Source organism: Brachyistius frenatus, unplaced genomic scaffold, assembly GCF_029030835.1.
Source record: "Brachyistius frenatus isolate BFR_SWC_R1_liver_20210118 unplaced genomic scaffold, ASM2903083v1 Contig_39, whole genome shotgun sequence".
Classification (NCBI taxonomy): Eukaryota; Metazoa; Chordata; class Actinopteri; family Embiotocidae; genus Brachyistius; species Brachyistius frenatus.
The window spans coordinates 2,224,918-2,252,449 of record NW_027210638.1 but is presented as its reverse complement, the minus strand read 5'-3'; the positions used below and the strand labels follow the sequence as shown (position 1 = coordinate 2,252,449).

The 27,532-nt window shown below is 41.7% G+C and overlaps 1 protein-coding gene and 1 long non-coding RNA gene across 3 annotated transcripts in view; one reads left to right on the top strand and one right to left on the bottom strand.

Annotated features, from left to right (window-relative positions):
* Positions 1-27,532, top strand: part of itpr2 (inositol 1,4,5-trisphosphate receptor, type 2) — a 55,882-nt gene that overhangs the window by 5,854 nt on the left and 22,496 nt on the right. For both annotated transcript variants that reach the window (XM_069701947.1, XM_069701946.1), the window contains exons 4-37: positions 19-105; positions 978-1,136; positions 1,874-1,972; positions 2,137-2,220; positions 2,358-2,504; positions 3,506-3,601; positions 3,943-3,987; positions 5,913-6,064; positions 7,379-7,478; positions 7,614-7,774; positions 7,870-8,011; positions 8,233-8,391; positions 9,720-9,892; positions 10,113-10,232; positions 10,479-10,661; positions 10,797-11,048; positions 11,134-11,281; positions 11,416-11,563; positions 12,253-12,440; positions 12,534-12,657; positions 12,782-12,839; positions 12,940-13,105; positions 13,491-13,658; positions 14,203-14,289; positions 14,382-14,507; positions 14,637-14,759; positions 14,887-15,087; positions 15,409-15,660; positions 15,826-15,951; positions 16,167-16,295; positions 16,618-16,738; positions 17,064-17,245; positions 17,570-17,712; positions 18,167-18,275. In XM_069701947.1, coding sequence (XP_069558048.1) covers positions 19-105; positions 978-1,136; positions 1,874-1,972; positions 2,137-2,220; positions 2,358-2,504; positions 3,506-3,601; positions 3,943-3,987; positions 5,913-6,064; positions 7,379-7,478; positions 7,614-7,774; positions 7,870-8,011; positions 8,233-8,391; positions 9,720-9,892; positions 10,113-10,232; positions 10,479-10,661; positions 10,797-11,048; positions 11,134-11,281; positions 11,416-11,563; positions 12,253-12,440; positions 12,534-12,657; positions 12,782-12,839; positions 12,940-13,105; positions 13,491-13,658; positions 14,203-14,289; positions 14,382-14,507; positions 14,637-14,759; positions 14,887-15,087; positions 15,409-15,660; positions 15,826-15,951; positions 16,167-16,295; positions 16,618-16,738; positions 17,064-17,245; positions 17,570-17,712; positions 18,167-18,275 — 4,758 coding nt within the window. The remainder of the gene's footprint in view (positions 1-18; positions 106-977; positions 1,137-1,873; positions 1,973-2,136; positions 2,221-2,357; positions 2,505-3,505; positions 3,602-3,942; positions 3,988-5,912; positions 6,065-7,378; positions 7,479-7,613; positions 7,775-7,869; positions 8,012-8,232; positions 8,392-9,719; positions 9,893-10,112; positions 10,233-10,478; positions 10,662-10,796; positions 11,049-11,133; positions 11,282-11,415; positions 11,564-12,252; positions 12,441-12,533; positions 12,658-12,781; positions 12,840-12,939; positions 13,106-13,490; positions 13,659-14,202; positions 14,290-14,381; positions 14,508-14,636; positions 14,760-14,886; positions 15,088-15,408; positions 15,661-15,825; positions 15,952-16,166; positions 16,296-16,617; positions 16,739-17,063; positions 17,246-17,569; positions 17,713-18,166; positions 18,276-27,532) is intronic.
* LOC138622852 (uncharacterized) lies at positions 1,545-2,463 on the bottom strand. The gene is made up of 3 exons (XR_011311043.1): positions 2,405-2,463; positions 1,830-2,008; positions 1,545-1,727 (listed from the first exon to the last, which is right to left on the bottom strand). It is a non-coding gene; the product is annotated as an uncharacterized lncRNA (long non-coding RNA).

Below are 27,532 nucleotides of genomic sequence, written 5' to 3'. Positions count from 1 at the left end.
CTCCGTTTCATTACTCAGCATGCAGCAGAACTGGAGCAGAAGCAGAATGAGTCGGAGAACAAGAAGCTTCTCGGAGAAGTTGTCAAATACAGTAATGTCATCCAGGTAGGGCCCCTCTCTGCAGTGAACACCTTTGGCATCAGATTGTCTGGAGCCTTGTGTTTGTCTTCTTGTTTACCAAGGTTGTGTTACTGTCATCTAATCCCTAAAACCTCAGACAGGTTTAAAAAAAAAACAATGGTAGTGTTTGGTTTCACTGATTGCTGACCTCTTGTCTTAAAGGTTGAATTAAGAAGGTACTTATTTAACCGCTGTAGCACGAAGGTGTTCAAGGCAGCAGCCAATGAAAACTCTCCTTATCAATAAGCAATTTACCAGGAATGACTTAAAACAAAAGTATAATTTAATAGCTTGTTTGTTCAGTGGAATCAGGAAATGTGTTAATGCCTAAAAGATGATGCCTTGTTGCAGATTAAACTACCCTGCAGTACATTGTACACAGTTCAAGCAGAGGTAAAATCATTAGTAGGTTGGTCGATTGTCGCAATATTAATTGGCAACTATCTTGATTATTGTTTAAGTCATTTTCCCACAAAAATGCCAAACATTTCATGGTTCCAGCTTCTCCATTGTGAGAATTTGCTGCTCTTCTCTGATTATTTGAATGATTTATATTTATTTTTAACAACTTACTTGTTTTTGGACAAAACAAGCATTGGCTGTGTGTAAGTGTGATCTCAGTTTTCAAAATGTTTGTAAATCAAACAATTAATTAAGAAAAGAATCTGGAGATTAATTCTTAATATAACAAAAAGTAGATTTTCCTGAATGCCAAAACACTTAAGGAACATTTTAAAGCGGGACTTTCACCCTTTATGTAGTATTGTAAAATAGTACTTTTACGTAAGTAAAATATTTGAATATTTCCTCTACCACTGCCTTTGTAGTATCTAAACAGCCTGATTGTTCTGTCTCAGCTCCTCCACATAAAGAGCAACAAGTACCTGACGGTGAACAAGCGTCTCCCTGCTTTGCTCGAGAAGAACGCCATGCGGGTTTCTTTGGACCCGGCTGGGAACGAGGGCTCCTGGTTCTACATTCAGCCCTTCTGGAAGCTCCGCAGCGAAGGAGATAATGTAGGTTTCCCTCTGTTTGTCACCACCTCTCTGTAGACGTGAAGCACTGTTGAACAACGTGAAGTTCTTGTATCTAGACTGTCAGTTCATTGTTTGTCCTGCTCCAATAACAGTCCTGATTTTGTCCCTCTCCTTTGGCTTTAGCATCGTATGGTTAAAGGTATTGCTCTTGATTGTGCATGTTGTTTGTGCAGTAGGTCAGATGCAGGATATCAAGATAAAGCATGAATGCAACACCCATTCAAATGCATGTAGACTTTCATGCTGCTATTTTTAAATACTTCTGCACAGCACTGGAAAAAGTGTGATGAGCCACTTTCTTCTGAAGCCACAGTGTGCTTGTCTGTGGCTGCTCCAGAAGAGAAACAACTGACTGTTTAGAATATATTACAATTTACGTTAGGCAAGGTTAGAGAGCATGTATTAGATAAGCGCCTAAGTAATAGTAATAGTAAATAGTAAGTAGGCAGAGTACTTTTCAGTCACCACATCTTTGTATGCTGCATTCATATCCTCTGGTATGAATAAATCTGTTTGCAGTGAACAGCTCATCCACTCTCTCGTGTGAGGCCCGGCCTGTTGCAGTTGCACCTTTTGAAAACAACAAAAAAGAGATGTTTGATAAACCCTTTGCATGGACGCACTCTTACTTTATGTTTAAAACCTTTTGAAAAATGCCTAAAGTTTGCAAACCTATGTCTCCTGCTGCAATTTGACTGTCTCCAACTGGCTTCAAGGTGGTGGTTGGAGACAAGGTGGTGCTGATGCCAGTGAACGCCGGGCAGCCGCTTCATGCCAGTAACATCGAGCTGTTAGATAACCCTGGCTGCAAAGAGGTGTGACTCGTCCTTTTTATGTTGTTTCTCTCAGCACTGAAACATTACAAGGAGGGAAATATATTACAAGGATTTCCGCAGGCAGCATGTTACTGTAAAGATCATATGTCATAAATCAGAATTTTGTGTTGATTATGTCTGCGACTCTGCGCTTCATGCTGTAGGTTAATGCTGTTAACTGCAACACCAGCTGGAAGGTCACCTTGTTCATGAAGTTTAGTGACTACAGGGACGATGTGTTGAAGGGAGTATGTTTTTTTTTCCCACTTATTTTAATTCTATTTATTTAGTGGATGATTTTAAAATCACAATGTGTAATGTGCCTGTTTTTAAAGCCAATTTTACACGCAGTTTTCTCATGTTTTGCATGCTGTCCTCTTGTCAGGGAGACGTGGTCAGGCTGTTTCACGCTGAGCAGGAGAAGTTTCTGACCTGTGACGAGTACAAGAAGCAGCAGCATGTCTTCCTCAGGACAACACTGCGGCAGTCTGCCACCTCTGCCACCAGCTCCAAGGCTCTCTGGGAGATCGAGGTAAAACAGACCAGAATGAACAATTTCTCCTTTTTAAAACACAAAGAGCTTGAGACTGCATTGAATTCTGTTTTATTTAAATGTTAAAATAATTGTTTTTAGAAGTCATGGTCATTCATTGTGTTCAGTAGCAGTTTTCATACAGAGAGACTGATGGATATCTATCCATCAGGCCTTGAAACAGTTCATTAACATTGTTGTAACATTTCAGTCTGGGAGTAGGTAAGTGAAATTGAAATGAATGTGTTGTCCTTTTCAGCAGAAAACAGCCATATATCAATACAGTAAACACCCTGCTGAAGCCAGTTGAATCATAAACTTTACTCGGCTCAGTTTGAATATTCAAATGCATCACATAGTAATTAAGGACGTTTATTTGCTCCTCAGTTTAATTTCCTCTTTCGTCATACTGTCTGCCTGTTTTTCTCTTTAACGTTTGGTTCTTTGTTATCCCATTTATTGTACTGCACGTTCCTCTTTATCAGCTTGCACTAAATTTAAGTTCTTGTTACTGTTTGTATTGGAGTGTACTTGAATGTTACCCTATCAGCTGCAGACATGTTGTTTTGCCTGTATGACAAACACGTCTCTGTTGTACTTACACATACATAAAAGATGACTTTCGTTCTGACACTGCAGTGAGGCGAAATTACAGTATGTTGGTGTTTGAAAATGAAGACGTGCGTCTGTTTCTTTTGGTTTCTGATCTCATTCTCACTCAACTAATCATATATTATATTTGACAGAAATCATCCTTTGACAGCTTTTAAACAAGCTGTCTTGTTTTGTCAGAGGAAGAGAATGAGAAACCAAATTTACATGCAGAGAAGTTAACTGAAAACTGTTCACAGTGTAATAAAAAGTCCCTCTCCACTTTATCACAGCAGCATGAGGCAGGCACATACTGACAATAATGCACGAGATAAAAAACACCACAAACACATGATAAAGAGTGATGCTTTGAGATGTGCAATGCCCCTTATCTTGTGTCCTCATGGCAGGTTGTGCACTACGACCCCTGCAGGGGTGGAGCCGGCCAGTGGAACAGCCTCTTCCGCTTCAAACACCTGGCGACAGGAAATTACCTTGCAGCTGAGGTGAGTTTCACTCTTCAGCTTGTGTCAAAGCTCCTGATTTCACCTGTTTAATTTTGTTTTCTAAAAAAATTAACTGTAGTTTTAGAGCCAGCTTGTATTACCAATCATATTGTCCTTTTTTTCCTTAGTTGAGAGTTTCTATTTTTCTGAGTAAACACTGTTGGAGGGGACTTTAGAGGATGTGCTGTAGGTGGCAGTATTCCCATTGTTATGGCTACTATCACCCATCCTTTTGCTGTTGAATAGTCTGCATGATAGTCTGAATGATTCTGATGATAATGACATGACTGTCAACAGAGCTGTTTAGATGTGAAGCCGCTGACTGGTCCATTTCTCTGCAGGTGAACCCTGAATTCAAAGACAACACGGTGGAGTCCAAAGGAGAGGTGAGTCAATCAAACAAGCACATTTACCTGCAAAGTCACAGACTGAACGCTTGACCTCAGACTGTCATACCGGATATTGCTGACACATTTTCACATGACCTTTTATATGAAGTCAATCATTATAATTAAATATATTTCCAACATTAATAATGTGTCATTTAAACCATAGACAAGTCTGATTGCACTTGACTGAAAGAGAAAATTAGTGAATGAGTAAGAGAGAAAATTATGGAATTATGAGTGCTTTAGCAGAAAGAACAATTATCTCACCTGTTATATATTCAAACTTCAGGCTCTGTCTCCTCATCTTTTGGTTATGCAATACCACAAGTTCAGTTACCTTGCTCTCACAGCAGACTTGTATACACAAACTCTGCCAAAGTCTGAATCTATATCGAGACATTCTTTCAGCTCTCAGTTACCTTGTACATTTGTATTCCAGCAGCGCCGCACACAACACGGCGCACACGAACTCTCTGCACCTCACACTTTCTCATGCACATGCTGAATTTCAGACACACAGGGGGCTCCTTACATAACGTCTGGGTGTGGGGGTGCCCTGTGAGAGGGGAAGGAGGGGAGGCAGACGTGCTGTCTGCTCTGCTTCACTCGCCTGTGCTAAGATGGTGGGGTGAGTCACCAGCAGAGCGAAGGGGGAAGAAAGAGGAAGGGGGGGGGGGGGTAGGAGGATAGAGAAGCTGAGGCGTGGAGGCAGCTCTGGGGAGCTTCCCATTGACATGCAGAGAACAGTGGGAGAAATTAACCCTTGCCATTATGTGCTGCTTCTGCACACTGTAGCAGCCTACGTACTGCAGTGTCGAATGCTGCGGCTCTATTGGTACATTTCTGTGTAATTTGATACCTCATTAGTGTAAGATGCTGTGACAGTGTAGATTGGCTCACATCTGTCTGTCCTCAATTATACAACGGTATCTATCAGCAGTTGTCAACAGTGGGGCTCTTTTATCAGTGTTGACATTAGTATGCATGGAAAGAATAAGACAACCTGACACTAAGTGTGTCCACACTCAGCTTCATAGTCACATCGACTCATTGATACTTGTCATGTTTAACGTTTCACTCAACAATTCCTCTTCAGTTAAACGTGGCTGAATTTTTTTGAATCTAGCAAAATGTATATTGTTTGTGTAAAGTGCATTTTAAAGCTGTAGCCTTGAGGTGTTGGTCAGTTTGTTAGAGTGCTGGCTGCACATTAAAAGAATAGATGGTGTTTACTGCTGTGGGCACAGCCTTCAGGGCTAAACTATTAATTATTAGGACAGAGAATTCTGACACTTGATCTGTGAGTGATATAAGTAATATATCAAATATTTTCTAGTTGTAACTACAAAATATTTCTTTTCTGTATGTTGTTATTGGAAATGAAAAAGATTTGAGAATTATTCTGAATTACTGTCGTAATATATTTGACTGATGCTCACTTTTACAATTATTCTCTCTCGTTTTGTGTCCGAAAATTTAAAAAAAATATCCATTGCAATTTCCCATGTGTCTCTTTTGCTTATTGTGTCTAACTAATAGTTCAAAAAACAAGCTATTTACCTCAAAAAGTACAAATCAACACGTGAAAAGTTGGATATAGTTCATGATTGGGATTTTTGCTTGGAAAACGGCTTAAATAATTTGGCAAAAGTTGTCCATCAATTTTCTGTTGACTGACTAATCAATTATTTGACAAATCAAATCAGCTGTAAACAGTTTTTTGATGTTTGCACAACAAAACAATCAATTTGATGTATCAGTTCAAGAAGACAATTTACAGAATAGTGTTGTGTCCTCTATGTTCGGACAATATAAAATCCACTGTGTGAGTATTGATAAACAGCCTCTCTGCCTGTGCCATGTAAGCTTTTAGTCTGCACGCACTAATTACTACTTCCCCTGTGCATGTGTGTGTGCTGCAGAACGAGACAGACACTGTGTACTCAAAGAGGAAACATCAAGCAGCAGAGAAGATTGCTTTCACCCTGCTTTCTGTTCCCCATGGGAACGACATAGCCTCTCTGTTTGAGCTCGATCCCACCACTCTGCAGCGGGCCGACTGTCTTGTGCCCAGGTCAGTCACTCACTCTGGGGCGCCACTAACAAAAACAAGTTTCATCTGCTGTAGTTGTATCCACAGGAGGTGTTTTTTCAGTCAGAGTTCACATCACTGAGCACAGCAGTTCTTGTCAGAAAATCTGCCATTAGGGTGAGATGATGTCACTTATTTGCCTCCAAACCATATGCTTTTGTGAGTTTTCTTCAAGTTGGTGTTATTTTGTTGTCAGTAAAAGAAAAATTTGAATACGTTAGCTATTATAATTCACCCTGAGTGGGATATTAACTGTCTGTAACTTTGGAAAATAATGACAATCCAGGGAAAAGTTATGAAAAAACAGAAATGTCACGGTGGGCCCAGTGTAGTGGTCAGGGAATCACCAAAGACTGTAGGCTTTATCCTCTGGGGATCATCCTGACTGGCATCTCTAAACCAATGCAGCTACTGTGGCTAAAAACTAATATTTAAAGAATGGGTATAAGGCTGATAGACCTTTTTCACAGCAGACATTTTGACTGTTCCAAATGACGTACTTCCCTTAGTACACTCACTCAAAGTACTCTTACATGTTCGTACACTGACTTGTGTAGTACTTGAATTTTGACAGAGTAGTGTTGACTCAAACTGCACACTGCTGTTGTAAATAACAAAACATTTGAAAGCATCACCTGTCAACATAACTGTTGGCTTGTATTATTTTACCCAGAAATGATTGTATTTTCGTGTCCTCAGTTTGACGCACACAATAAACACATTGATGCCTTCTGTCCAACAGCAGCATGGTGGTAGTTATTGAAATGTAAACATTTTTGTGTGGTGCTGTGCAACAGCTGAACTGTCTTCCTCAGACGCCTTAATTTTAAAATACATTGCATCTGCGGTCCCTCCCTTTCTGCTACACACTCATAATGATGACGGTTGAGTGTGGAAAGTCTCTGTAGTTTCACACTCAATTTCTGGACCGTTTTGTGTGCATCATCTGGGTACTTGTAGTGCATGCGTGTTTCCATACTTCACAGTGCGAGCGCTCAAAATTGTGTGTAAGTACGTAATTAATCATTTGGAACACAGCATTTGTCATTGAAGGGAAAGCACAGGTTTATTAATGATGGCTGCATTTCACTTCCACTTCTTGCTTTTGTGCATGTTGGTTCACTATCATGGCTAATTGGAACACTTAATGGAACTGAGCCATCATTAATAGACGTGTGTCCAAATGTCTGCCATGAAAAAGATCTACTGACGTACCAAGATGGATAATTTTCAGTTCAGTACCAGCAGCTGCATCATAGAATCAACTTAAAATCATATCTGCTGCTCCTTCCTCAGAAACTCCTATGTGAGACTGAGACACCTGTGCACCAACACCTGGGTGACCAGCACCAACATCCCAATTGATGCCGAGGAGGAGCGTCCGGTTATGCTCAAGGTCTACACACACACACACACACACACACACACACACACACACACACACACACACACACACACACACACACACGTTCACACAAGTAAAACAAACACAGATACATTATCTGTAAATTTCTTTTGGCTGTCTCAATAGATTGGCACCTGTCCCACTAAAGAGGACAAAGAGGCTTTTGCCATCGTGTCTGTTCCCCTGTCGGAGGTCAGAGACTTGGATTTTGCTAATGATGCAAGCAAGGTCTTGGAGTCCACCGTGAGGAAGCTTCAGTACGCCAACATCGCTCAGAATGAGAGGAGGTACAGAGAAACGAGCATCATGACACTGGTGACACACCAGATTGTGTGTATAATTAATGACTTCTCATTATATTTTACCTTCATATATATTTCAGGTTTGTGACAAAGCTTCTGGAGGACCTAGCTTTCTTTGTGTGTGTGGTACCGAACAACGGCCAGGACGTGCTGTCTGTAGTCACGTCTACACCCAATCGCGAGAGGCAGAAACTCATGAGAGAGCAAAACATCCTCGCCCAGGTCGGCACGAATAAAAGCCCGCACACACACACTCACGGACACACACGTCTGTTTGTCCGGTAACAGGAGGACTGAGTGTGAATTTTAAGTTGTATTGTGACATATTTTACAGTTGCTTCACCTCAGCCTCAGAAGGTGTATTCATCAAAGTATTTTTCTGCTACAGGTTGTAGATGCTCGACTGAGTCCTCATCATTTCATATGGGTTTATGTTCCTGCAGATATTTGGCATCCTGAAGGCTCCGTTTGCAGACAACGGCGACGGTCCGATGCTGAGGTTGGAGGATTTGGGAGACCAGCGCTATGCTCACTTCAAGTACATGTTGAGACTCTGCTACAGGGTGCTCCGACACTCACAGCAGGACTACCGCAAGAACCAGGCATGTTTCCAGCCTCTGCACAAGGCCAATATTGAGTGTTCATCGAGTTTTCATCAGGCTCGTTTACATGCTCATTATCAACAGAAGTTAAGGACAGAGAGGAAGTTAAGGACAGAGGTGGCTTTTGACTGGAATCAGTGCAGATTCTGATAGACGATCTACCAATGTAGTGCCCAAACAGTCTTTTAATCAATTAGTGAACACAAATAATTCATGACAAGTCCTCATGAAAGTGAGCTAGTATAATTTGTACGAATAGCAACTTTTCCGATATAAAACAAACAGTTCATAAGGACCCAACTGCCCTTTTTTTTTTAACCTCTATACACCTTTTGCTCGCTTAGTCGTTTTGGTCAATTATAGGCAGTTGCTGAAGGTAGCTAGCTGTTCCCTTTAACTACTGCATTTTAGAATGCAACCAAAAAACATTAGTGCAACACAAAAGAGTAAAATAAGAAATACACAGTATTTTGCTCAAGGGCACATTTAATGTTTTTAATCTACCTCTTTTTATTGTTTTATTATCATTTTCTTTATTCTAATAGATATGTTATTAAAGCAACAGCCTTTTTTTTTTTTTATGACAGAAGACATTTCAAATTGTCACTAAAAACACAGGTTTATACCATAAAATGAATGATCAACTGTCGTGGCTTACTGGGAATCAGGACTAAAGCAGAGCCTTCATTAATGTTTTTAGTATCACTTGGGTTTTTCTACTATAACAAATCAAAATTCTGCTGTGAGAAAAAAAAAATGTTTTTGCTTAACAAAATGATAGAAAATCACAAATGCACCGTGATGCCATAATTACCACGTGTTTCCACAGTGAGACTGTTGCTTTACCTAATTTTACTAAATAAAATGCCAAATGTTTGCTTGTTACACCTTTGACAACATGTAGATTTAGTTACTTTTCTCAGTTTCATTTGATTACAAATCTAATATATTGAGGATGTTTAGAGGCAATCAAGTAAACTACATGAATGCACAACCTCACTTGGGCTTTGATAAGTTTTAAGTGTATTTGTCAATATCTTTCTAACATTTCAAAAGCTAAACTGTTAATCAGTTCTTTAAAATCACCAACAGTTGCAACTCTTGAAAAACCACAGATAGCTAATAAATAATGGCTAACAGGCCGTGCATGTCAGAGGCAACTCTCAAGTGTAACTGTAAGTAACTTCATGAATGGGAATCAGGATCAAGATTTTTTTTTTGGAGCTAGTTCTCCTTCACTAAAGGTTATTCTGTATAACTTTTTTTTTCTCAGCTTCCCTACCTTGTACATCCGCCGTGTTTACAAAGATGTTTCTTTTGCCGCGTAGGAATACATCGCCAAAAAGTTCTCAATCATGCAGTCTCAGATTGGTTATGAGATTCTGGCTGAGGACACAATCACTGCTCTGCTGCACAACAACCGCAAGCTGCTGGAAAAACACATCACAGCCAGAGAGATCGAGACCTTTGTCAGCCTGCTGAGGCGCAACAGAGAGCCCAGGTCAGACACATTTACCTCCCAAAGATTGGATGACCCAAAGGAACAATTAGGAAAAAAAAATACAGGAAAAACCAAAAAAATGAATAGTTTGCATGCACATTAATTTTGCTTGAGATTTGGTTGTTGTCAGCTTTATGTTAATTTTGACTCTATATTTTGCAGTGTAGTACAAACTTTGTGTGTTTAACATTGTTTAATTTTATTTGGCCTACTCTCTCAGATTCCTGGATTACCTGTCTGATCTCTGCGTGTCCAACAAGACCGCCATCCCGGTCACACAAGAGCTCATCTGTAAATTTATGCTGAATCCCACCAACGCAGATATCCTCATCCAGACCAAGTGAGTCACACCTTGTGCTATCTATAATTAAAACATCCTGCTTGATCCTGTCATATTTCATTCCTCAATTTCTAAACATGTTTAAACATGCATGTACTCTCCACAGCATGAAAAAGAGCTGTTTCCTCCAGCGTCTCTGCCTCTTGTGAAATGGATATTTTCAGCAGCAGCTCTACATCAGAGTGTAATGTGGGCAATTTTTCTAGTAACAGCTTTATGACACACTCCCCCTCCCCTCTCCTCTAGACTAATCTCAAACACGGAGACCACCCTGGAGTCCTCTCTGCTGCAGGAGGAGGCGGAGGAGGAGGAGGTCTGGCTCTACTGGATCGACAGCCACAAAGAGCCCCACGGCAAATCCATCCGCCACCTGGCCCAGGACGCTAAAGGCAACCACAAGATCGATGCAGACATCATCACCTACTACAGGTGATGGTGACTCTTACTTTTAGTTTCCCTCAATGTGCTAAATGATCTTCCCCCAGTAACATAAAAATAGCAGAAATAATCAAGCACAAGTCAATATGTCCCCCTTTTCCTCCACATCCTTCACCGCCTCTGCAGATACCAGCTGAACCTGTTTGCTAAAATGTGTCTGGACCGTCAGTACCTAGCCATCAACCAGATCTCCAGCCAGCTACCTGTGGATCTGATCCTGCGCTGCATGTTTGACGACTGCTTGCCCTTCAATCTAAGGGCCTCCTTCTGCCGCCTCATGCTGCATATGCACGTGGACCGTGACCCTCAGGAGTCTGTGGTTCCTGTGCGGTATGCCCGCCTCTGGACCGAGATTCCCTCCAAGATCACCATCAATGAGTGAGCACCTACCTGTGAGATCATGTGTGTTATGCATGATGATATATTGCAAGTCACTATTTGTGGATTTTGATTATTTCCACAGGTTTGAGTATGAGTCAACTGACAACTCCAGAGAGGAGATGAAGAGGAAGTTTTTTCCAACCATGGAGTTTGTGGAAGAATATCTTAAAGATGTGGTCAGCCAGCCTTTTCCATTTGGGGATAAAGATAAGAATGAACTCACACTGGAGGTAAAATAAACTCAATATGATGTGCAGATACATATTCTTTTAAAACAACTTTAGCACCTTTGTCCCATGTAGGTTTTCATTTACTGTTTGACAGTTTTCTCATGATGAAATGTGTCTTTTATTTTCTCTCCCAGGTGGTGAATCTGGCTCGAAACCTGGTTTACTTTGGTTTCTACAGCTTCAGTGAGCTGCTGCGTCTGACACGCACCCTACTGGCCATCCTGGACATTGTCCAGCACCCACTCACCTTCATGAATAAGCTCAACAAGAGCCCAGAGGCTGGTCAGTGCACTTACAGAGCAGAAGTTCATTCATTAATTGTGTTTAAACTTAGCTTTTTATCTAATTAAAAAAAAAAAACTTGATTTGAGTCTGAAATTACAACCAAGTGATTTATTTTTCCTCAGTGAAGAACAGAGTCCAACATCAGTCAGGATTCATGGAAATATGGATGCATCAGTTACATGTATGCAGGAGTGAGGCAGAGCATAAAAGTATAAGGGTTGAATTCAGCTGTGAAAGTAATGGGGAGCGAGCAGAGTGAGAAAACAAATTTGTTAATCTAAATTAATGTTAAGAGATTTTCTATTATTGGACCGGATAAAGATAAGTCAATGGAGCAAAATATGAACTTACAGCAGGATGTACAGTAGTTGAGACATGAGGATATGAAGTTATAGAAGTTTTTCTGCAGATCAGACTAAATGGATCCAAAAACCTTTCATTTGGAAATATTGTTTGACAAAGTGGTAACTATAAAGTATGGAAAGGTTTCATGGACTTTAACTTTAGATTTATTTTTGTTTAGCTGAAAAAAGATTTGTCTCTTTGTTTCAGCTTGTATAATAAGCAGTCAAATGTTCATAGATATAAATGATGGCTTTATACACACACACACACACACACACACACACACACACACACACACACACTTACAATCTAAGATGTGTGAAAACAAATGTTTTCTTCAGGTAACAACGTCCTGCGAACGATCCACGGCGTTGGAGAAATGATGACTCAGATGGTGATGAGTCGAGGTGTGCCACACAGCCTCCCTGACACGTCGCCCTCCTTGCGCTACAGGAAAGGACACTTCCTGCCGGACAATGAGGACGTCATGGTGATGGACACCAAGCTGAAGATCATCGAGATCCTTCAAGTAAGCACCATTATGATATGTTCTCGTTGTCGTTCCTACTTCATTTTTCATCCGTTTGATTTATTTTTGTGTATTTTTGTGTTTTCCCATCAGTTCATCCTGAGTGTGAGGTTGGATTACAGGATCACATACTTACTGTCCATCTACAAGAAAGAGTTTGGAGACAAGACCATAACTGACAGCTCTCTCTCTGTGGCTGATTTGCCTTTTATAACACGTGAGACTTTTCTCTATTTTTCTGACATACTGCAAATGCTGAAGACCTTTCTTTAATGTCATTAATTGATTATTATTGCAGCCGGCCATACCTCGTTGACTTGTTCATTTTCATTTGTTTTCAGCTTGTGAACCAGACATAGATGAGATTACAACCAAAGCGGAGAGCATGTTTGCAGGAAGGTAGGTGAAGAGGTGCTGGCTTGTCGACTCCACGTGAAACTTTCAAAACATTCACACAGAGAAACTTGAAAGATTTAAATCTGCATATGTATGATCTCAGCTCGGAGTTAAGTGCAGTGGAGCTGGATGACGAGGGTGGACGGACGTTTTTGAGGGTCCTGATCCATCTCATCATGCAAGATTACCCCCCGCTGGTGTCTGGCTCGCTGCAACTCATCTTCAAACACTTCAGTCAGAGAGCCGAGGTGCTGCAGGCCTTCAAACAGGTAGTGACACTGCAGTGAGACTTGACACTTTGTGAGCTGAAACAGTTTGGCATTAGTGTGGATTTGGAAGCCAACAGCAGCTATTGTAAAATGACTCGCTAAGAGATGTCTCAGCTGGAATGAAAAACTGCATCCCATCTTACGCTGGCTCTCCAAAGTGGCGTGTAGACACTTCTTGGCAGAGATTTTCTTTCACATGCATTTGTTCGTTGAATATATCTGTGCCTAGTTTATTTTTCATCCAAAGTGTGTGTTTGTGTGTGTGTGTGTGTGTGTGTGTGTGTGTGTGTGTGTGTGTGTGTGTGTGTGTGTGTGTGTGTGTGTGTGTGTGTGTGTGTGTGTGTGTGTGTGTGTGTGTGTGTGTGTGTGTGTGTGTGTGTTTCAGGTCCAGCTGCTAGTGTCAGAGCAGGATGTAGAGAACTACAAGCAGATCAAGGCCGACTTGGACCAGCTGCGTCTGACTGTTGAGAAGTCAGAGCTGTGGGTGGAGAAGACTGGAGTCTACAGCATTGAGGAACTGGTGGTCAGGCAGGGCAATGAACCAAACATGGAGGTGCCGTACTATTTAAAAGCAGCATCTAAAAGCAAAGTTTCACGTTTACGATTTTAGCACAACATTTACAGCTCTACAGGAAGTTACTATGTTTGTCTTTAATGTCCCATCAGTCATTCTGCTGCACTTTAAACAACTTCTTTGTTGTTTTTGTGCTGTTGGACAAAACTGTGCCAATTGTTTTGTTAGTTTAGTACATATAGAAATAATGAATTATATTGTCAAACTGAACAGAAAAATGCAGCAAGTAATTTTGTATTTAACACACATGTAACGTAATGTTTTTAAATCATTATTGTAATTGTAACTCAGTGATAAAGATCAGTGCTGGCACACTTCTCTCTACTCTTTAATGCCTAAGGTCAGGATGTAGAGCTTGTGGCATACTACAAAGATAAAACTGGAGAAAAAACCTTTGGGGTGAATACAGCTTTAGTTAGTTGTGTCATTAACCTAAACCTGTTCACTTTTCTGGATTAAACAGTTTCTAAGTAGATAGAGAAAGTTAAGTGTCTGGTCTTTCTCCATGTGTATTTTTTGCCAGGAGGTTGTTCTGAGCCCAGTGCAGGATGGAGATAATAAACCTCAGATTGACAGTAACAAGGCAAACAACTATAACATAGTCAAAGAGGTGAGCTGCACGTCTTTATTTCCAGGCTACACTTGTGAAATGTCTTCTTCACTGTTGTGTGTCTAGAAAATATTTCTGTGTCTCCTCCTCAGATCCTATTGCGGCTCAGTAAACTGTGTTATCCCAGTAAGAAGAGTCGAGTGCAGCAGCAGAGGCTGCTGAAGAACATGGGAGCCCATACTGTGGTGCTGGATCTGCTGCAGATTCCCTATGAGACGGTGGGTAATGTACGCAACATCCAACTGAATGACTGATTAAACCTGTTTATGACACAGTTTCCTGGATGACTTTCTGTTTGACTCTCTAATCATCTTTACTTTCGTTTGTTTGTTTCTGTTCTTCCACAGAGTGATGAGAAGATGAATGAGATCATGACCCTGGCACATACGTTTCTGCAGAACTTTTGCAGAGCAAACCCACAGAATCAAGTTCTGCTACATAAACACCTGAACCTCTTCCTCACTCCAGGGGTGTGTTAATATGACCTCGCTTTACTTGTATCTGTACAGTTTTATTTGTTTCTTTTTTATACAAATGACTCAATATACAGTTTTGTAAAGGTTTTCTAAAAGAATCATGACTCCTGTTTTTCACCAGTTGCTAGAAGCTGAGACGATGCGTCACATCTTTATGAACAACTACCACCTGTGCAATGAGATCAGCGACCGTGTGGTCCATCATTTTGTCCACTGCATCGAAACGCACGGGAGACATGTTCAGTACCTCAAGTTCTTGCAAACCATTGTGAAAGCCGATGGGAAGTACGTGAAGAAATGTCAGGACAAAGTCATGACAGAGGTGAGAATTTTATTTTCAGTTTACACTGTACAGAATGGACATTGGTCATGGTTTTGTTAAGGTCAAATAATGCACAAAGAAAGAATGTTTAATTAGTATAATGGAAAGTCTGATGTTATCCTAGTTCACACAGATCCAGTCCCCATTGCCTTAGGTCTCCTTAAGCTTTAACAATGTTATTTCAGTCACAACACTGTGTCAGATTTACCCATCTATTAAAGATATACATACATTTTTGTTTGGCGGTGACTACATGAATGATACTCCAAAACAGTAAAAATGTGACTCGAGTTAATGTTGATCTTCTGTTTGTGTGTCTAGCTGGTGAACGGTGGTGAGGACGTACTGGTCTTCTACAACGACCGCTCGTCCTTCTCAGTGCTGCTGCAGATGATGGGCTCTCAGAGGGAGCGGACTGATGAAGATGGAGCTCTGGCGTATCACAACACACTTGTGGAGCTGCTGGCTGCCTGCACCGAGGGCAAGAACGTCTACACTGAGCTCAAATGCAACTCTCTGCTACCACTGGATGACATCGTCAAAGTCGTCACTGACATTAACTGTATATCAGAGGTAGTTGCCACAAAGTTTTACGAGAAAATATTGATATAGATTGAGCAGATTTGTTATGTTTAACAGATAAATTGTATATTTTCTGTCAAAACTGTTTTGGCTGCTCGTTAACACTGTATCTCTTATCTGGAAGTGATCAGGGGTTCTTATTATTTCGTCACCCAGGTGAAAACTGCCTACGTGAACTTTGTGAATCACTGCTACGTGGACACAGAGGTAGAAATGAAGGAGATCTACACCTCCCCCCACATCTGGAGGCTCTTTGACAACTTCCTTGTGGACATGTCCAGTGTAAGGCTCTGTCAGATCGAAAGGTCACACACACACACACACCTCTTATTCTCTCCTAATGGGCCAGTGTATGTGTCAAGATACACGACGGCTCACTTATAGGATGAATCTGTTTACACACTGCAGGTGCAGAGAAAATTATATGTGACAATGAGATGTGATGTGATGATGAGCTTGTTCAGAACTTTTCTTCTACTTTATTTACTGTATTTAAGGTGTGCAACACAACCACGGACCGTAACCATGCAGATCTGGCCCTGGAGAAGTACGTGACAGAGACAGTGATGGCAATTGTCAAGGGTTTCTTCAGCTCACCTTTCTCTGTCAACCACTCCAACCTGCAGGTATCGTTTTCAGTCTCTAACAAGCAGGTGAAATGTGCCTCAGTGCAGATATGTGCTCACTTAGGGCATATCCAACTACTTTACCAACTTCTGGCTGCTTTACATAAAAAATATTTAACAGCAGAATACCTCCTTTACTGCACTTTCGCTTGGGACCTTTTCATCGCAGATATTCGAATCTAGAACAGCTGCTTGAGGTGTTTTATGCAATATGTATTTATGTTTCCCAGTATTGAAGTGTTCCCACTGGTTCTCACTTTCTCTGCACTTATGCCCTTTAAAAAAAACAGTACCCCTTTCTCTCTCTTCTCTGTTTCTACAGACAAACCAGTCTGTCTTTATCAAGCTTCTACAGTCTTCGTTCAGGATATACAACTGCACCTGGATCAGCTCAGCTCAGAAGGCTAATATTGAGAGCTGTATAAAAACACTGGCTGACGTGGGTGAGTGTTGCTTCTCTGCTGTCCAGCCTTGATGAAGAGGAGCAATGTTTTAAATTTAAAGTATATTTTTAGAATGTGAAATAATATGCAATAGTAAATATTGATTGGGCTGCATTTCTACAAGCATTTCTAATCAGAGAAGGGTTGTTTTTAACATCTTTTATTTACAAATTGATATCACAGTACACAGTAATTATGTGCTACAGAGTACCTTTTTACCACTGAGAAGCTCTATTGATCAGCTGGGTTTCATGTGCCTGCGCTGTATTTGCTGTTTAACCAAAAACCTACACAGACATTTAACTTTACATATTTTTTTCTCCAGCTAAGGCTCGGGCCATCGCCATCCCAGTCGACCTGGACAGTCAGGTCAACACTTTGTCTCTCAAGGTCCATAGCAACATGGTGCAGCGGGCAGCGAAAGACTGGAGGATCTCTGCCCGCACGCGACCTCGCAAGGAGCCGCTGGGTGTCCCTGACTACAAGAACATCATTGAGAAGCTGCAGGTGCACTTTCTTTACTTTCTTTACACTTTACGAGACATGCTCATAAAGTGTTAAATTTTAGGCAAATGAAAAATTTACGTTATGATGGTGCTAGATTAAATATTAAGCGATCTCTAATGTTATTACAATTTATCCTGAGGGGGAGATGAATGATGAAAACTTCAAGGCAATACAGCCAATATTAGTGGAGATATTTAAGTCTGGGCCAAAGTGGTGGACTGATCCAAGATGTAGACTTTGAAGGCTTTATGTATTTATGTTCATCAGCATTATCAGCCTCTGGGATAGCATTTATTCATTTATGTGTGTCTGTCTGTGATACAGGGGGTTGTTTCCTGTCTGGAGGAGCAGTTCAGTCCGAAGGTTCAGTCAGAGTTTTCTGTGCTGGTAGATGTTCTTCACAGCCCTGAGCTGCTGTTTCCAGAGGCCGCTCGGTTACGCTGTGAGAGTGGAGCTTTCATGTCCAAGTAAGATGGCTGTCTATAATCCATGTAAAGAACAAAGAGCACATCACCCACTTCTGAAGGCCCAGAAGCCACATTTTAAAGCAACAGTCTGGCTACAGGGCAGACTGCACCACACCAGCATGGCTGATGTGGTGCATTGAGGTTAAATGAGTTTGAATCTAACGGTGGCAAATATGTTAAGAAAAACTGTGAATTGATCGTATCCCTGGCAGTGGAAAATATGTAAGGTGTTTATAATATAATATACATAATAAAAAAATATATAGTTTGAATACATTATCAAACCTCCAGAGGTGCAGTTTCTCCACTGTTTCTGTCCGACCTCTGTGGAGAACAGAAAGGGACATTTCACCCGTGGTGATCAATAAAGCATTGCTTTGTTTTGTGAGCCAGAGACTGCATTAGCGGGAAATAGCTGTAAATGATACAGCATGCCTCTTTGTCCCTCTGCCAGACTAATCAAACACACCAAGAAGCTTATGGACAAAGAGGAAAAGCTGTGCATCAAGATCCTGCAGACACTCAGAGAGATGCTTGACAAGAAGGAATGCTTTCAGGAATCTGTAAGTACTTGACCTGTCCTGTAATGATTCATCACCTTGAGAAAAAGACATCAGGTTTCTATAAGAAAATGGTTGTCGTGCCTCATACACACTGTTGCTTTTAAAGACACATTAATTCCATGAAAATATCTAAAAATGTTCTGTGCATTTATCCCTGTCAACATGTGCCAGCAGTGCCGTACCCCTATCAGCAGTGCAGTGTACTCCTTGTTTTCTCCCAGGTCTGAGCCCAGACTCCCCTCATCAGTATGCTGTGGGCTTTTATATGTTACATAAGACAGGGAGGCACTTGAGGACACACTCACACTGAGAGGGGGAATAGGAAGGAGGAAGGAAGGGAGGGGGGGGGGGCAAGCACTGAACAAACAAATCAATACTGCAGTGAGTGAGTGGGGGGGGGGGGGGGGCACAGGAGCCTGTGCCCTGCTGCACCCCCTCTCAGCCAGAGGCCTGGAAAGTGAATGACAAGAATTGGTGTAGGAGACTTAAGGAGGTGGCTGCATGTGTTTGTGTGCACACACAGGAGTGAGGGAGCCAAGTACAAAAGTCAGGTCTGTCAACTTGTAGGTTTTAGGAGTGTTTGGTCCGGCAGTGTGATGACAGAAGGCGTCACTGTGAAATTCACTCTGAATGTGCTGCTCCAATCCACTCCAAGACTTCAAGTAGGGCATGAAGTGTTTGTAAATACAGCAACTCCAAAGAATCGTCCGTTGTTTTGCATTGTTTGGAGCTGATGTATTGTACTTTACACTCTCCCTATGTAAACTATGGGAAAGCATATGTTACTGTCCTCTGCAGTGTGGGATTTCATACAAAATATGATTATTTTTAGCTCACAATGTCATCCTACCAAGGGCTGTTGTTGTAGCACCAGAGCACGACTTATTAAAATAGAACGTGCCTATGTGTCTTCATTGTCTCTTTCGGTGTAATTGCATTAGTAACACTGTAAGGATTGCCTTTCTCAATATAGTGCATGGCAACCACTGTCACTTACAGCTGCTTGAGGACTCACAGATTTGTTTTACGTTTTTTGTGTTGGACTCTTGTGTCTGTGAGCCGAGCTGTTTTTTTTTTTTTTTTTTTTTTTTTTTTTTATAAAGGCAAATGATTCAACAGTTGTGTGGAACGAGATCTAAAGAATTTAAAGTGGAAAAACAGTCACTGTTCAAAAGCAGCTTGGCGCATTCGAGAAGCCAGACAGTGTGGTAACGATATGTGAAATGTCAGTTTGTGTAGGTGTGAGTGAGTGTGCTCAAGCATGTATTTGTGGCCTCTCTGTCATATCCATGCAGCCCTGAGTGTGGAGCTGCAGCCTCACTGCATGAGAGAGAGGGGGGGGGGGAAGAAAACATTGATGGAAATAATGAGAGAGGGAGAGACAGACAGACAAAACCAGAAGGAGAGAGAGAGAGAGAGAGTGACAGCATAGGCAGCAGAGGTTGGTGGCTCCCCTGGGGTGCAATGAGTGGGTGGAGGAGAGTGAGAGAAAGGGAGGGAGGGAAGGAGGGAGGGAGGGAGGCAGGCAGCCATGTGAGGAGCCATGTGAGTAGAAGGGAAAAAAAAAAAGTGGGCAGCGGCTGCAGGGTGAGGGATTGGAGAGAAGCAGAGTCTGCTCAGTCCATGAGGAGACAGGGCAGGAGGTGCGCTTACGTAACAGCCTGCAGTGGCTGAGCCAGCGTCACGTGGACCATCACGTTCTCCTCCCTCCCTCCCTCCCTCCCTCCCTCCCTCCCTCCCGCTTTCCCTCCCTCCCTCCCGCTTTCCCTCCCTCCTTCCCTCTCTCCCTCCCTCCCTACCACCCACCCTCCCTCCTTCCCTCTCTCCCTCCCTCCTTCCCTTCCCTCTCTCCCTCCTTAGGCTCACTCTTCTGTCCGCTTGCTGCTTCTCTCTCCCTCCTTTGCTCCCTCCATGCTTTGTCCTCAGTCTATCACGTTCTGTCTGCCGCCCAAGTTATTTTCTATTCCTCCCTTCCCTCTCTTCCCACTCAGGCCCTGCTATGCATTTGCCTAGGTCATGCCAGGAGGGCTGGTGGGGCACCTAGGGCAAGATCTGCAGTCATAGTGCAATGTGTTGATGAGATGTGTTGGCTCTTAATGCTGCACTTCAGCAAAACTGCCTTGTTTTGGCTGTCAGATGAGGACAGCTTCATAAATGTTTGTGCTCCCACTTGCCCTGCAGATGTCGATGGTGAAAATAGACTTGGAAAAAGTGTTTGATGCACACTGATACTTTCTTCAAACATGACACAACAGTAAAGTTGGATATAATGACATTGTAGACCTGTATTTAATTTCTTTTCTTTGTTTTTTAAAGGATAAAGCTGGCATTATTTTCTACTTTTTTTTTTTTATTCTAAAGAAATCCATTGAAAACCCATAGCCAATAATCTGTTGGTATTCCGCTTCTGAGTTGTTTGTTGCGACTGAACACGTAAATCTGACGATCTAAAAGATGCATCACAAGTATGTAGTAATTATCTAAAACATCTGGGCGCTGTAGTATTTAACATCACTCAACAAAGAGTTCACTTTGTGCCAGTGAATACTAAATGACTTAAAATATATGACAGTGCTCACATTCATTGTAATGCAGGACCATATTGGCCTGTCCAACAGTCTGGCTCATTTATGTGTTTACAATACTTTTTGGACAACAATGACAGTCTGTTAACAGAGGAAGATATACTGTATAAGCCTTTGGCTAAACAGACAATAGTTGCTAATAGGATCAGTATATTGTTGGTTTTAGCCCTTTTATGGGATTTGTTGACAATAAGAACAATATAAAATATCTGTATCCTTTAACACAATTACAACTGACAGCAACTTTGGATGATTATTTTAATGTGTATATTTTAAAGGTTATTCCTTTGAATAGATTCATGCTTATGTATGGTGTCATATGTATGTATATGTAAGCATGTCCTCTTGTTTACAGAGGACTGAAAAAGCCAGTTATGTAATATAAACCAATCTCACACACTTTCTCTTTCCTCCCTCTCTTTCACACTCATCCCTGTCATTCACACGTTGTCTGTCTGTCTTTCTGACCTTCTGTCTCTCCCTGTCTCCCTCTTTCTTTCTTGCTTGCCAAGTTTCACACCACCTGCCCAAGGCAAAGCAGATTTACAGATTACCACCCTCTCGATGCTAAGTGCATCACATGAACGCATGTAGACGGAAAGCCTCTATCAGGCACGCGCGCGCGCGCGCGCACACACACACACACACACACACACACACACACACACACACACACACACACACACACACACACACACACACACACACACACACACACACACACACACACACACACACACACACACACACACACTCTCTCCAAAGCGTGCAGTGCCATGCTGGCTGTCCCTGGGTGAGCTCATCCTGCAGGGTTTTTCCCTGTTTGTTTGTCTACTGATGGGGGTCATGGTGGACCATAGCTCAAGTTTTCTAAATTGAGCAAGGTCAGGCAGGCAAGGCAAGGCAGGCAGGCAGAAAGTCATATGACCTCCTGGGTACCTCGTTCAGATTGACCTTTGGCTGAATTCAGGCTGACACAGCATGCTGAGTCAAGTCAGAAAGTTAGAGTTCGAAAATGTTCATACAAAATATGGACTCTCAATGCCTTTTTATATAATATCAAAAAAGTATAACTATATATGTGGAAATCTATTTAGAATATGCAGTTTGTTTTACTACCTGAATTTGTGCTAAAGAGGTTGTCCTTCCTTCTTCTTGCCCTCACTCCCCTCAATCTATCTGTCAGGTGTCTGTTAGGCGAGCTTTATGCTTTGGTTACCATGGTGATGAGGGATTAGCACATGTTGTCTGTCTGGTCTGACCGTGACTGGGCACAGGAAGTCGGAAGTCTGCGTATGCTGTGTAGAAATGCCTTCAGACCTGGAACACTATTTCATGCTCTCGAGGAGGGAGACATCTTGTAAAAAAAACACTTGCCCTGCAACAACTAACCTCAAAAAAGAAACAAAACAATTTTCTTAACTATAGAGAAATGTGATCATTTGAAAAAATGACTTGATACATTTTTATGACGCAAAATCTAGCCACTACAAAAAAATTGTCAAACCTAAAAAATTGTTTTAAAAATGGCTTAGATTCTTCAGGTAAGCAATGAATTGTTAGAAAGTCAAGTTGAAGATGCTTAAAACTAGACTGTCAAGTGCATTAGTCAGACTTTTTCCTGTCAGCTCTAGCAGAATAATAGCTTCAGCACCTTACTATGACAAATCAATGCCAGTTACCATGAAAAAAGCCACATATTCTAGCACATTCGGTGCTCGACAACTTTTATTCTTTTGTTGTGAAAGAAAATTAACCATTCTCAAATAAGCTTCTTTCCTGAATGTCATTTTTTTCAGTGTGTGAAAATGTTGAGGCCATGTGGTCAGAGTCTCATGCATGTGAAGGCCACTATGAATGAGATTAATTGTCATTGTGAACAGTGTTTCGACATAGTTCATAGTTTGTTATTCGAATCTGATTGCATGCGAGTTAGGTCACTTGTGCTCAGAGGCACATGACAGGCGAGAGGATGAATGATATGAATTGCAATTTTGTTTTCTGAATGATTGCTTCGAGCTTCCAATTTTGGTAATGCACACAGCTGCACCTAACCTTTTGTTACAGTAACTCACGTGAAAATAGTGTTCACACCTTTAGCTGTAAAACGCTTTAGCTAAATGCTACTAATCCTTAAGTTACAAACCACAGTGTTTTACTCTGGTGTTGACCTGACATTTTCACAAAATTAAAGGCAGGGGATCAAAAGCATTATTATCCCTCGAGGGACATGAATGTCTAGATGTCAAATTTCATTTTTATTTATTTTACTTTTACTTAACAGTAAATCCCTTTGAGATCCAAAATCTCTTTGCCAAACGTAACCTGACCAGGGTAGTAGTCATAAAAACTCACAAACATAAATCTAATGCAGCATACACAACATAATATACAATATCCGTGATTAACAGTGGCACAACTATTTAAACCCAGTGACCTCTTAAGAAAAGCAACCACATACCTGACATTATGATGTCCCTAAATTCAACAATGGCTACAAGTGTGTCTAATAGATCATTTTGTAAAAGTATTTCATGTCCAACGGTGCAGAGTAGGAAAAGGCAGTTTTCCCAGATCTGTCAGAACCCAGGATACATTCAAAGCAAGCACTAGGAGGAGCATAGCTAAAAACTACCAGAGCTGAAACAGAGAAGGGAACAGACATAGGCTGAAAGGTTTATCCCAAAAATGGCTTTGTAGATGTAAATCATGGCAATTAATGCAACAGTTTTTGACACCGTCACTCAAAACCATAAACCTCATGGTGGCAACGTAGATATCAGTCAGTTAAGAACTATAAACGTGTATACATTGTGGTATCAATTAATCTAGTAGATGTTGAGATATTTTACAGAATAAATGGAAACTTTGATCTGCTGGAAGCGCTAGATGAAAAGTCAGGGGATTATCAAAGTCATACGGACTAATGCCCTGAGATCCATGAATGTTTGTACCATATTTAATGATGATCCATTTCATTTCTGTTGAATTCTTCCATAGCTGGATCCAAGTGGTGGAACGACTGACTGTCAGAAAGACCAGCAACATAAAGCCAGAGAAAAAATATTATTTTAAGTTCTTCTTAATATATCCACTTTAAATGCTTGAGCTGTAGTGGAGCCAAAACAGACCTTACTTGCCAGCCAACTATTTGTCATCATCAACTTCTGAATAAACACAATCAGTGCTTAATGATGATAGAGAATAACACGTATACTTCCACAGTGAACCCACCAGTTAACAGTAAGGCCTTTGCTGAGCAGACCGTTTAGTGCTTGTTTACGCTGCTGGTCTTGTATTTCCCTGAATCAGTATCACCAATTGCTCTCACATGTGGGCTTAATTTGTTTTGCTGATGTGCTTGTTTGTTGGGTAAAAACATTTCATGTGCTGTGGAATTGCAACTTAAAGACGCTGTAAATGGCAGCACGTGATGCGCGTGTCTTTTGCAGGATTCCATCAGATGCACGTAACATCTGTAGACTTTAGTCTCTCTCTTCAAAGCTGCAGATCTACATGTACACGTTTCATATCATTCAGAAGGATCAGTAAAAAGCAAGCACATTTTAAGCCTAACTTGATTTAACATAGCCTAATGTAGCTTAGCACAGCCGAGCAATAAAGTGCCTTATCAATAATTCACCTTGTAATTAGCGGTAGCAGTATATAATGCTAATTCAAGCTGTTTATCCCCTCTGTATATAGAGGTTCTAGCCATGATTTTTGAAATCCCAAGGTCATGAGCCAACAAATTCTCAGAAAAAAGCAGATGACATGATCTGAGTATCATCAGTGGTAGCTCTAAAACTGCCTGTATCTCCACACATCGCTGTTTTTTCTGTCTATCTTCACATTCCTGCTGTGTTTGTACTAAAACAGCAGGATAATGTGACTGTGCGTGTCTTCCTTATTTTTGCTCCTATTCATGAAGTAAGTCCCATGGTGAGAAAACCTTGCAAAACACATTGATATGGATATGTATTATGTTACAGAAGGCCCCAACTTTAAGCTTTTCATTTTCCCTCAAGTTTCAAACCTTCTTTAGAGACAACCGAAGCTTTTATTAGATAACATGCAACTCACGCTTTTACTCTCTATACATGATCAGATTAAATTTCAGTTGGAGTTTTAGTCTCATGAGCTAAACCACAACAGCAACAGAAGGTATGAAACTGTATCCTGAATAAAGTGTTTCTGCAGGGACTTTAATGTTGCTGCCTGATAGTAAAGTTGTTCGACTCACATGGCCAATAGGGGAAACTGTGCTGTATAACAGTTTACTTGAGAACTATTAGCAACCCATCCCCACCCCTCCAATATCAACCTTTTTTTGGGGAAAACGTTGTCCTTGTTTGTTGACTGAGTGTCTGCTACAGTCAGCCTTATCTGACCCTTCTGCAATTCGAGACTCTCCACCCATTCCTGGCACTGTCTGTCCTGGTTTTATAGCTAGTGCTGCCCTCCGCTGCCCGCGTGAGTTTTCAGACCACCTAAAGTAGCACAGGGCATGCTGTGTCTTTGTCTTTTTATCCATGCTTCCCTCGGGAGTAAGAGAGATCTGCAGATAGCTGAGCTGCGAGAAGTCTGGAGGCGGGGCGGGGCGTGTGTGTGTGTGTGTGTGTGTGTGTGTGTGTGTGTGTGTGTGTGTGTGTGTGTGTGTGTGTGTGTGTGTGTGTGTGTGTGTGTGTGTGTGTGTGTTTGCACAGGCGTGTGCGTGAGAGAGAGAGAGAAGATGCCGGCGGAGGGGGGCGATCGGCAGCTCGTCCCCGGCTTGGACACCATAGCCGCAGTGTGGCGTGCCGGTGCACATTTTAAAACACCATGACTGTCTGCTCCTTGCTGGGTTTTATTTGTTCCTCTCCTCCTCCTCCTACACCCCCCCTCCACCTCCTCTTACTGCTTTCGGTTCTTCTACCTCTATTCCTATCTCTCCTTCTTTCTCGTGGCTCTTACATCACCTGACTGGAGTTTTTCTCGTCAATGCAGCAGCAAGCAGATGAGTCAGGCTGGGCTGACTCTCCTCAACCGCCATCCTACCTCCCATCCCCTCCTCTCTCTTCTCTCTCTCTCTCTCTCTCTCTCTCTCTCTCTCTCTCTCTCTCTCTCTCTCTCTCTCACTCTCTCTGCAGATTTAGCCAGCAGACTGCATTGCCCGAAGTAGAGGCAACCAAGAGAAAAAAAAAACTGTCACCCCATCCCCTTTCACCTTCCCCCTGCTGGTATTTGAGAGCAGAAAAACCAACATGTCCTCTGTCAGAAAAGGGGAAATGTGAATTCAAACATGATTCAATCTGCAATCAGTCAAAGAGCGTGCATTGGGATGTGTTGCCTGTAGTCCTGAGTTTGGAGTTGCAGAGTGTGTCTGTGTATTTCTGTGTGGAGATGAGAGAAGCCGGCTCAATGGATCCTCACCTTCAGTTCAAAAAGCGTGCTGTGTGTGTGTGTGTGTGTGTGTGTGTGTGTGTGTGTGTGTGTGTGTGTGTGTGTGTGTGTGTGTGTGTGTGTGTGTGTGTGTGTGTGTGTGTGTGTGTGCGCGCGCGCGCGCGCGTGTTTGTGTGTCTCTGTGTGTGTGTGTCTGCGAGACAGCTCATCCAGACAGTGCAGGCAGACAAGTGTCTCTGCTGACTGCAGATGAGATGGAGTGTTTACTGACACAGGGAGCATCAGCTGCACGTGCTCCTCCACATCTTTGCTCTTCATTGCACTTAGTTTGGGAGTCTTTAGCTGGTCTGTACCTGGCCAGTCTTTTCGTGGTCAGGCATGGAGGTGCCTCATTTGTCTGATCGCTTATTGCTCTTGTTGTCCAAAGTATTGATGGTCTTTTTCTGGAGGGTGCAGTTTGAAACATAATATACCATCAAAAGTGACCATTATTTTTCTTTTGTTCCGCTTCAGTTTTAGCAGAGACTCCTGTGCTACATTACAGTTTTGCTACGTGCAAATTACTGTAAGAAGCAACTAGTGTAAACAACACCTTCAAAGGCACCTACACAAATGATAATTGCCAGTGCATCAGTCACAAACACTGCAAAATTATGGCATATGATAAAGAACAAATGTCAACATTTATGACTGTATGATTATTTTTATGATGTTAATCTGAGCATGAATTATTTTGCTCTAATCTGAGTCAAATAAAATGCCCATCACAGGTTCCCAGAGCCCCAGGTGATCTCTCGAGATTGCCTGTTTTGGTTGACCAATGATACAAAGCCAACAGATATTTAATCAATGATATAGTCACATTCTATTTCATAAACAACTGATTGTTGTTGTTGTTGATTGAATGATTCATTGTTGATGAAAATGACACCATAAACAGTTGATAAAGATTGACTAAATTGATTAATTGACTAATTGTTTAAGATCTAAGTTGCTCCACAACATCATAAACAGCCTAAAAAAATCATTATCAACCTGGTTTAATACCTCGTCACCACTATTTGCATAAGCTTCATGAAAACTGTATCTCCTGGGAAGCTGTAGTACATTACGTATTTCAGGTAATTCGATGGCCACCTGCATCGCAGAGGAAGGCTGTTCGGCCTGCTAACATGTTTCCATGGAAAGCATAGGTGGGCCCCTTGCAGTCCATACATTTTTTTTTAATTTTTTTTTGCTCCACCCTTCCATCAATCTATTTATCTGTCTTTTCATTTGTCCTTCCAGTTG